The 10,537-nt window shown below is 36.3% G+C and overlaps 2 protein-coding genes across 2 annotated transcripts; both read left to right on the forward strand.

The window, feature by feature from the left end:
* The first annotated feature begins 1,921 nt into the window (after positions 1-1,921).
* LOC108723921 (uncharacterized) lies at positions 1,922-3,882 on the forward strand. Its single transcript, XM_018449961.1, has 3 exons — positions 1,922-2,078; positions 2,304-2,518; positions 3,130-3,882. The coding sequence occupies exons 1-3, from the start codon at positions 1,985-1,987 to the stop codon at positions 3,859-3,861; spliced, it is 1,041 nt and encodes a 346-aa protein (XP_018305463.1). The 5' UTR covers positions 1,922-1,984; the 3' UTR covers positions 3,862-3,882.
* A 633-nt stretch (positions 3,883-4,515) lies between these two features.
* On the forward strand, positions 4,516-6,578 carry Mlc1 (Myosin light chain alkali). The gene is made up of 3 exons (XM_018449914.1): positions 4,516-4,600; positions 5,883-6,191; positions 6,457-6,578. The coding sequence occupies exons 1-3, from the start codon at positions 4,516-4,518 to the stop codon at positions 6,576-6,578; spliced, it is 516 nt and encodes a 171-aa protein (XP_018305416.1).
* Positions 6,579-10,537: the final 3,959 nt, after the last annotated feature.

The raw sequence follows: 10,537 nt of genomic DNA on the forward strand, positions 1-10,537 counted from the left end.
CGCTCTTCGGTGAGTCTTTTGTGTTGAGAAAATTCTTGACATCCTTTAACGTCATATCCAACTCGAACACGATTTCTCATGCATACGTTATTATTCTTCGCCTGTTTTCAGAGCCTCTTCAAGGTTTATATGACTGATTTCTATGCAAATTTCTATGTTATCATCTACATCGCCGTTTCTTTTCGCTTCTTCACTAATGGTAAACGTCGCGCCATAATTTTTTTTTATAAAGTGAAGAATTTCGACAAACTCTCGAAAATTTTCCCAAACCATGTCTTTTTTTACTGTTTTTAAGTATTTTATAGTAAATTGACAAAATCCCTGTCATTATGTTTCCATCGGTTTTACTAACGCTTTCTTGTAAACAATTTGTCGTAGTTTTTTGTAGAAATACATATATGTAGACATGTCAGAAGAAACATCATATTCTTGTGAAAAACCTTGACAAAACAATTGTTTGTGTAACAAGGATTAAATAAAAAATCTTCCTTCGTATTTCTGATAATCGAACTAGGACATTCGAGTCATGTGTAGCTTGTCTATCGATTTTTTTGCATTACCGGAATGTCTAGCTTTCGCAATTTGAGCTCTGACATGTCAAGCGATATCTAGAAAAGGTCTTAACGAAACTAATTTTCGATCTCGAAAAATATCTTGATCTATATTATTTATATCTCATTCCTATTCAGAGATTTTGTATTCAAATGGATGACGAAGTAAAGATCGTAGCATTACTTTTTCATCTTTACCCCAAGAGATTGTAATCCTCAAGAGAATTCATTTCCATATAATTAGACTACATCTATTTGCAGAGAAGCTAACATTCTCTCTATTATTATCTATTCCCAGTGGTGTGGATTTTCATCTAAAGCTATTTTGGGTAAATCGAACGAACAATCCCGATTCGTCGAACGAACAAAATCCTACGTCACATTATGGATAATCTCAATTGTCATACAAGACGGAACCGTTCGTTTTTCGCGTAATCTAGGCAAGTATAGCATCTTTCTTATAATTTCGAGAGAAGTTCGTTTTCTTTCTTGTCTAACTACTCTGTAAATTGACCACGCGCCAAATATTTCACAACATCGATAACCGGATAAATACCTCTGTGCTTTTCGAACAATTGTTGTAAAACTTGGATTCTTACGCGATATTAGAACGTCGATATCTTGCCAACAAATCATCGATTTAGATTCGCATGAGTTATTTCTCGCGATTTCTTCCCTGTCAATATCACTAAGCTTTCATTGCATTTGAAGAGTCATGCTTACTACGATTATTTTGTGCAGCATTATTACATTCATACTTTTTCGTTCTTTTACTCTGTTTAAAAAATTTGTAAATTTTTTAATAGCTTTTTATTTATTATTAGATAAATTTTATTTATTATTTATTATTAGATAAATTTTATTTTTAATTGTGGTACTAATATTGGCATTTGCAAAGAAATTATTATTAGCTTCGTTCAAATTTTCTGTATGTATTTCATTACGAAAACGCGTTCTTTAATCGGAAATAATTTCATTTCGCTCAATTCGTCAAACTTCATTTCGCTCAATTCGTCAAACTTCATTTCATATATTTATTTCAATTATTCACTTTAGTTATTAATTCTTGATCGCATATTATTTATGAAATCTAGGGAACTTATTAAAATCTCTGACTATTCATTATTCTGATCCTGATTAATACAATCGCGTTCGGCAATTACAATCTCGTAATCATATCTGGTTTAAAATATTTAAGATATTGAAGAAAATTTTTATTATTAGAATGAATTTTTAATTTTTTTTCTATAAAAATATCAAATACAAGAGCGTCATCTTTTATACAATAAACAAAGCACGGCGGAGATTAAAAATTACTATGTTGTGAATAATCGCCTGTGCACGATATCGAGTCTACGCTCGCAGAAATATAACAAGTGACTGTTTAGCGTCCCATCAGAACCGGCGCGTAGAAGAGGTTGTCTTTTAAGAGAATGCCTCAAATCATGGCAGAGGCGTTCGCGAGAGGATTGCTAGACAAGATAATGGTAGAAGTTCTGGACGTTATAGATCGCGATGCAGAGGATGGTAAAGTGCAAGCTCGTTTGTATGTTTCGTGAATGTAACGGCGGGTTGAATAGAGACGTTGTACGCGTACGACGTTGTTCATTAATAAACGTCGTTTCATGATGCTGTAACAACATGGTTTTCAATTGCGATCGACATACATTTCGCGAAGATAACTGAGCGCAGACGCGTATAATTATCTCTGTTAGACGCAAATAACATATATACGTTAAATACTGTTATTAGGAAAATCCTGGGAACAGCACGTCAATGAGGAAACAGACGATGCTCAACTGGAATATGTACATGATAGACCTCAAGCAAACGAATGTACACACATACATTATAGCAAGACCGACGAAATAGAATTGATTGCAAAGATAGTTCGTGATTTGCGTGACATACGGATCGGAGATTCGCGTTATGTTCTTCCGCCTTCATTGTTAACATTGGAGAAACAGGTAATTGGATACAAGACGTAATTATTCTATTATAATCAATTGTAGAGATTATAATTATTGTACATAAGGAAAGAGAGGAGAAAGCAGGAAATAATAAAAATACAAAAGACTTCAAATTATGATAAAATTTTAATAATAATACAATACCAAATCATTTTATACATATATGTAAGTGTACTGTTTTTTTAAGTCTTCAAGTTCTAATTTATTTCTAAGAAAAACTGTGTTTCAATAATTCTATCAATTTGATCAAATAAAATTATAATCGCATCTTTTTCGATGTAAATATATTTAAAAAATGTACTTTTAATTGAATTTAATTTAAAAAAATTAAGTTAACTGTCATAAAAATCAATTATAACGTGAAAAAATTAAAATTAACATTTAGAAAAAATTAATTATACTCAATGTCGGACTTTCGCATGTTTATTTTATCACAGGCAGCTCTAGTTGAACCGTATGGCCGCAATTGCAGGGTATGAGTCTTGTACTTGCGGTTCTCTAGTATCACACCTGTGTCACATTAATTCCATGCACGATTATTATTTCTTGTGCGTGTGTTAGAATGAGAAGATCTACTCACGAGCACGCGCTTGTCTTTGCTTGAACAGGTAAAATGCGCCACACGCAACGTCGACGATGCACCGTTTATGAATCCAGCAACCGACATCGCCGAAACTCAACGCACGACCCAAGGTCAAGGCGACACGCACCAGATTAACACGACAATTCTCGAATCACTGACTGAACCGACGGAACCGGTGAAGTTGATTCGGAAGAAGAAGGAAGGAGAAGCGACTAACGAGGCGACCAACGTGTCAGTTGGTTTGTTACAACAGCTGATCGAGGATTTAGAGAATAAAACAGTCTTGACTTGCTCCAAGGACGATGCCCCTTTAGACTCGGTCAATAAGGAATGCATTGCCGTTTGGGAGGAGAAAGAAGAGCAATTTATTAGGACTATTGAGGGCAATATTGGCGCCAAACACGAGACTATAACAGGGACTCTTCAACAAGGAAGCGAATCAAACGGTCGCTTCCGCATTATCGAACTGAAGCACGATGAAGAACTGAGGTCTCACTCAAGTCAACACGTGGCGTCCACCTCGAGGGAAGCCGACCTCGAAGAAGTTCAGATCGAGAAACGTGGATCGAATTCGTTATCGTCGTTGAAGCCATCGTGCGATGATGACAAGAAGACCGTAGATCAGATACTACCTATCGACGATGCGGAGAAAAGAAAAACGTTCAACGAAGCGACAACGAAAAAGAAGAAGAAGAAAGGCTTTGGCAGCCGACTGAGGAAACTCTTCCGCGCCGCCTTTGGCCGCCAGCAGAATTGATGTTGGGTTCCAGAAGGAAAATGCTACCTCACGATCTACGTCAAACGGCGGCGATTCCCTTCGTTTGCTCATACAGCTTTTTAATTATGTATTTTTTAAAGGGAAACACGCCCATGAATATATAGCGAGTAAAAATAACCGACCGGTAGCGTAGGCACCGGCCGCGGGTCTTTAGCATCCAACACGACTTCGGTGCGACGCGTGAATCAGATTCTCTATACATTTCTAGATGATAATCAAACATTGTACACAAACTCGCAAAATTCTGTAAAATATATAATGTCTGATGATCTCATAATGCGTGTCACATTCTTTAGTTTAAGCACTTTAAGTGATTCAGTTTAGAGATTAGTAGTAGTAGAGACTACTAGCGATATCGATGCCCGCAGAATATATTTTTGCCTGATGCGTCCATCGGGCGTTGCAGATCTGGCAGTCTGACATAGGAATGTCATTGTCGTCGACGTCGAAGTCTCATTTATCGCAGTAAGAAAAGACATTCGCCAACTCTCGTCTCTCGTCGCTTCCCGAACTGTTTTTGGACCGCGGTGTTGCCATGCCCCGTCGTTGTCGGTCCGGACCGAAACTCCTCTCGCAGATCTGGACCTCAGCATCGTTTGAGGGTGTCCTCGTAGCGCCATCTGCAAAAATAAAATGAGTAAATTTGGTAACACCGGGTACCACTTCTGGTTCAAGCTTCGTTCGGTCAACATCCACTGGTACCAGACGATCGACAATGGTAAGTTTCGATCCCTCTTTCTTTTTCGCGACAATTTTTTTAACAGCTTCCTCGTGAATGACAAATTTAATAAATTATAGTTACATTGTTTTTATATAAATGTGTAATGTGATAGCGAGATATTAAAACGAATAACGTTAATATAATGAAAAAACTTTCTTGTACTTTTCAGGCAGACCTTAGCAGCAAGGATGTCGAAAGTGAGTAAAACTCATTTATTGTTAAATAATTTCCTTACATTTTCACGTTCCGCATAAATCATATGGAAATAACGAAGATAGATCAATCAATTTGCGTCATAATTAGTGAAACTGTAAGTGATTCTATATATAATTTCGTAGCTTTGAGTCACGCAATTAGAAGGAAGTGATTGAAGTTTTAATAGAAGAAAGTAAAATCTTCTATCATGTTACCAAAACGGATAGTAAAATTTGTCATATCACTTCATTAATTAATGACGTCATTAATTTTAAAACAATACATAAGAGAGTTTTGCTAAAATTATCATTCTTAATGTTTCTAAAAATAGTCTAGCTAATAAAACAATCTCTTCATTAAATATAAATGTTTTATTTTGTGATCATCAGTGAATTATTTAACAAAATACTTAAAAACTAAAAAATTTTGACAGTTCTTGAAACATTTCGTTTACTCTCCTTAACACTAGAAAAACAAATAATTTCTTCTATAAATTATTTCCATTAACTTAAAGTTAAAGAAAATTTCATTCTTCTTTTAATTTATGCTTGTTTTTATATTCATTCTTTTTGGATAATTATTTTTTTTATTAATCCGATGAATCATAACGCGCGAATTTTCTTCGCGGTATTTCCAATTTGCATGTTACGTTCCATTTTTGACGTTACATAACGACTAGGGATCGGGTAGGTGAATGTGACCGTTCTGTAGCGCGTCAAAAATAGGTTGGTAGGCTGTTCTTATATGGTTCGGCGGGGGTAATCTGACCCACTACTTCCACCACCGACTTCTTCAATCAGCGGTGGGGCTTACCGCCTCTCCTAAAATAGAAGAATATTTTTGAAGATACGAACGCACGCGGTGTACTTCATGCCTACGGTATTAACCCAGATTTCGCACCTCGCATATTTAAAAACAATACCAAATACTCATACATAGAGTATACATATAGATACATATGTGATATATAAAATTATGTTCAAATTTTTCTTAATTACGAAGATCTTTTTATCGAGAACGTTTGATCATCGGTGATATCCTTTACGGTATAGCTGGAAAAATGCATAAAAAATTTTTTTTAAAGAGGCAGAATTCGCCTTCTCCATTTACGACTCAGACGGCACCAACGTCATCGATGCGGTTGATCTTGGCAACGTCCTTCGCGCGTTGAACTTGAACCCTACGAATGCGACTATTGAAAAGATGGGCGGCACGAAGAAGAAGGGCGAAAAGAAAATGAAGCTGGACGAATTCCTGCCTATCTTCAGCCAGTGCAAAAAGGATAAGGAACAGGGATGTTACGAGGACTTCCTCGAGTGTTTGAAGTTGTACGACAAACAGGAAAATGGAATGATGCTTGGCGCAGAATTGTCTCACACACTTTTATCACTTGGTACGATTTCCTCTTTTTCATCAACAATTATTTACAACTTATAAAAAAAGACAATTAAAATTTGCTTCTCTAGTTTTATTATGTGTAATTATATTACACAAATACAATCTTGTTTCTAAAATAGATATCTGTGTGCAGCTTTATTATAAACAATAAATATTATTTTGCGAATATTAATTTTCAAAAGATTATATTGAATTGACGTTTTATTTGTAAGGAAATAAGTTAATATGATCTGAAACCTGAATGATTGCATTTATCGTAGGTGAACGTCTTACTGATGAGGAATGCGACATAGTGCTGAAGGATTGCATGGATCCAGAAGACGACGACGGTTTCATCCCCTATTCTCGTAAGTATCAGTTCGTTTTGGGCCGGGTATCGTGAATGAGCCCCCCCCCCCCCGAAATAAACGAAGAGTGTCGAATCACCTGCATCACATTGACATAGAATACGTTAGTTTGAAAAAAAATCCCTATCTTTTCTTCAAGATCCCTAAAACCATTTTGTTAGATCTAGAAAGTCCCCCTTGTATATAACGTACAGTTGACGAACCCTTCGATTTATAATACGGACCTCCGGTAACTTCCGGCAACATGAAGAGATCCCCCGGAATTGATTTGTTCCCACCCCATATCGTTTGACACTTCCACATTTTTGTGTTTCGCAGCCTTCTTGAAGAAGATGATGGTACTGTTGTAAGCGATTGAGGTGTTATCGAGACAATGATCATCCATCGTAAGTACACCCTGTAGCGTAATTCCATGATTGTCCGTCATTTCTTCATGTCTTTTTTATCTGTCTCTATCTTTTTATTTGTATCCATTAACATTGCCTCGTCCGCATTTTCCTGCTAAGCATATTCCAGAATTTATAGGACGCAACGTTGCAGCTCGACAGGGATGCTGGAAATCGATAACCCGCTTCTCGCGCAGAAACACGTACGAAGGTTTTGCTCGCGCGCGGGGTCAATGATCTGACGAGATCAAGGAAAATTACATGAAATAAGATTAAATAATCAAGACACTGACAAAAAGTTAAAACAAAATGAAAAAATATATATTGAACATAACTTTTTTTCTACAACTTGTATTATAGTGTATATTTTTAAATGAATTTTAATTTGATGTTTCCTTTATTTAAATATCGTATTTTAATCTTCTTAAAAAAAACCAACTTTTATTAATTAATATAATATTACATAAAACAACTTTATTATGCATCTTATATTAATTATACATAATTATATAAATTATGTTCTTCTACATACATGATACTTTTGTTATAAAAACAATTTTTAATGTCCAAACTCTAGTATTTCTCTGCTACGCGAATTATTAATGCTTCTTTGTACATTATTTATGTATGTACTTATTGCTTTTATATATTTGTTGCTTTGCTATAAGATAAATCTACATGGCAGCGCAAAATTGAGCACTGACTGCTATATAAATTAGACTAAATCGTTCAATACTTTTAGCTTCGCGCATAAACTAATTTTCTTTATTTTTGCTTTGAAATATACGTTTATCGTCTCTATCAAAATATGCTTATTCACTTGTCAATGATTCGCGATTTGCCTGAGCGGAATAATATATTGATCACTCTATTTCGTTCACAGCGTTCCTTCGTAAACTGTGTGAGAGGGCGGCAGCAACCGACGATTAGGATGATCGCTGTCAACATCTATCTGCCAAGCCATGTCGACGATGGAAACATTCGCCATATTCGCTCGTCACATTCATCATTTTTTTTCATCTCCCCCTTCCCCGCTAGATTATGCAAGGATTCACTTGACAATTTGCATGTAATACGCGATCCTGAAATTAGCAACATCAAAGTGTCATTTTATCGAAGGAAATCAAGAAAGGAGAAGATTCACGAATATCGAGAAAAAAAAATACTTCGTCTCGAATGCACGTAATATTGTTATTTGATTCAGTTTCATACAATACAGCGTCTATATTAAATTTACAGAATGAAAAAATATTTTAATATAGCTACATTGTACAAAGTCAGATGAAATGGTCGATATTAATTTACTTCTTATTGTTACTATAATAAATTGCTCCTCTCGAATCAACGGAGAGGATTTAAAAATCCCCCAGTGTTGATATCTTGAAAATACTCTGTTCGATATATATATTGCGTTTTATTTTAATATTAATTAATTACCTTGTTTAATACAATATTCATTTTCAAACGATTATAATTTATATTGCGTGACATCCAAGCTTTAATAACATAAAATACTTTAATATGATAAAATATGATGTCGCGAAGACTATCAGTTTAGCATAGATTCTTTAATATTAGCGTATAAGTCTGGCTATTTTTGCCTAACTGACATTTTCTTGCTCTACTTAAGCAATCGCGTGAGAAACACAAACAATAGGCATGTTACTGCCGAAATCTATTTAAAAGCTGGGTTAGCATGTTAGATTTTTTTTATTATACAAAATATAATAATAGTGTAATTATTATTTTTTATAAATTTTAATGTGTTATTTACAATTATACAATTAATACTGTCAGAACATTAATTATTCAAATAGAACTTTTTCTGGTTATTCGAACTATTTTTGTAAGAAACATGCTAAGTAACTATAACTAGAAGTAAGATATAACTGTAAGTACTTGGAAACTATCAAATTGTTTTTAGTTGTTTTAAGTCAAGTTTAAAGGATAGAACTGAAATCGATAAAGATAACTTTCGCGCAAAACCACGAGTGGAATTTAGCTGAACAAAATTCGTGTAAAACTGTAAATAATGAAAACGATTAATCTCATAAAAATATCGATGTGGATTTATAAACACCATACAGTGTCTATATAAAATTCTCATCGTATTGATGTTAATATTAATTAACCATCAACATGAAATGGATTCATAACCCTAAGTGTTTATATAAATATCATGGTGTGGATTTAAATCTTATGGTGTTAAATCCATATCATGTTGGTGTTAATATTAACACAATAGAAATTATATATAATATTATCGCATGATGTTAAATCTAATATTTTTGTAAAGTGAGTTTGAAACCATCGAATTGTTTTAAGTCAAGTTTAAAGAATAGAACTAGAATCGATAAAGATAATTTTTGCGCAAAACCGCAAGTAGAATTTAGCTAAACGAAATTCACGTAAAATTAGAAATAATGAAAACACACAATAATTTTTATCACTCTAAAAAATAGCAATATGGATTTAATACCATGCAGTGTCTATATAATTCTCACCGTGTGAATATGAACAAAGTATAGATTTGTAACCCTTAGTGTTCTTATCAACACTATCATAGTGTGGATTTTAAATCCATGGTGATAAATCCACACCGATATTTTTTAAAATGATAGGATATCCTTGCACAGCACGATTCGCGGATCAGTTTAGATTGAGGTCGGGCAAATCCGCGCCAGCTCTCGAGAAAGATCTTCGACTGATCTCCAGCGATAATCTGTCGTGGCACATATCTCTCCGCTTGAATGGCTCGATCGATAAATCACGCGCGGATTTCAATCGCGCATGAGATCTTTCTTTTCTCTCGTCTCTTATCATCATCGTACCTGCCTGATGACGGAGCGTGTTTGTTGTGGGTGGACGGACACGATGTGTTCGTTCGTACGCGCTCGGCAGGCTTCGCTTACAGGGACAGAGGCAGGCGTGGGGCCACAGCTTGGTCCCGGCAAGCCGGTGGCAGCAGCTGCGCGTCTTTCCAATCGTCCCCCGAGTGGTATAATCCATCAGCCGTTTACTTCGCACCTCTTTTATTTTGCATCCTCTTGTTCTCGCGTATCACTTCTTGCGTGCAAATCAGGAGGTCTAGTTACACTATTACGGCGCAACGCGCGCGCGCCTGAGACGTTGAAGCGAAGTGCTTGAACACGGAGTGAGGTCTTGAGAAGATAGAGATCCTCCGGAGCAGTCTCCCTAAACGACCACCGCCTAGATCGTCGTAAAGGATGACGGACGTCCAGGTGAACCCGGGTGGCAGACTACAACAGAGCGAGGTGGCCGCGGCGCAGCAAACAGGTTGGTCCCGTTCGTGGACACCTTTGCGCTTCCTCCTCCGCGTCGTTTATTTTTGCGATCGACAACCTTGAGACCACATCCGTGGTCCACGGATACTGCCGATTGGAGCAAACAGCGCGCGCGCGCTTTCCGCCATTTTGACCTGACTCTCGTAGATAGAGGATCTGATCTCGCGGAAAAAAAATCGTTCTTTTCCGCGTCTCGCATTGTCCCCGCGTCGCTGATCTTCTCACGCGATCATTAAAATCAGCTGCGTGTCTGCGGAACACGGCGTTCCTGATCCGTCGTGCGATGCAGCGGGTGCGGTCCAC

The sequence above is a fragment of the Mycetomoellerius zeteki genome, unplaced genomic scaffold, assembly GCF_001594055.1.
Source record: "Mycetomoellerius zeteki isolate Tzet28-1 unplaced genomic scaffold, Tzet1.0 scaffold252, whole genome shotgun sequence".
Classification (NCBI taxonomy): Eukaryota; Metazoa; Arthropoda; class Insecta; order Hymenoptera; family Formicidae; genus Mycetomoellerius; species Mycetomoellerius zeteki.

What these genes read in the sequence shown, in the direction of transcription:
- LOC108723921 (XM_018449961.1), top strand. Translation starts at nt 1,985, where the DNA reads ATGCCTCAAATCATGGCAGAGGCGTTCGCGAGAGGATTGCTAGACAAG. An exon ending in AGATCGCGATGCAGAGGATG is followed by an intron (nt 2,079 to 2,303) that starts GTAAAGTGCAAG and finishes TACTGTTATTAG; the next exon opens with GAAAATCCTGGGAACAGCAC. An exon ending in TGTTAACATTGGAGAAACAG is followed by an intron (nt 2,519 to 3,129) that starts GTAATTGGATAC and finishes TTGCTTGAACAG; the next exon opens with GTAAAATGCGCCACACGCAA.
- Mlc1 (XM_018449914.1), top strand. Translation starts at nt 4,516, where the DNA reads ATGAGTAAATTTGGTAACACCGGGTACCACTTCTGGTTCAAGCTTCGT. An exon ending in GTACCAGACGATCGACAATG is followed by an intron (nt 4,601 to 5,882) that starts GTAAGTTTCGAT and finishes TTTTTTTTAAAG; the next exon opens with AGGCAGAATTCGCCTTCTCC. An exon ending in TCACACACTTTTATCACTTG is followed by an intron (nt 6,192 to 6,456) that starts GTACGATTTCCT and finishes CATTTATCGTAG; the next exon opens with GTGAACGTCTTACTGATGAG.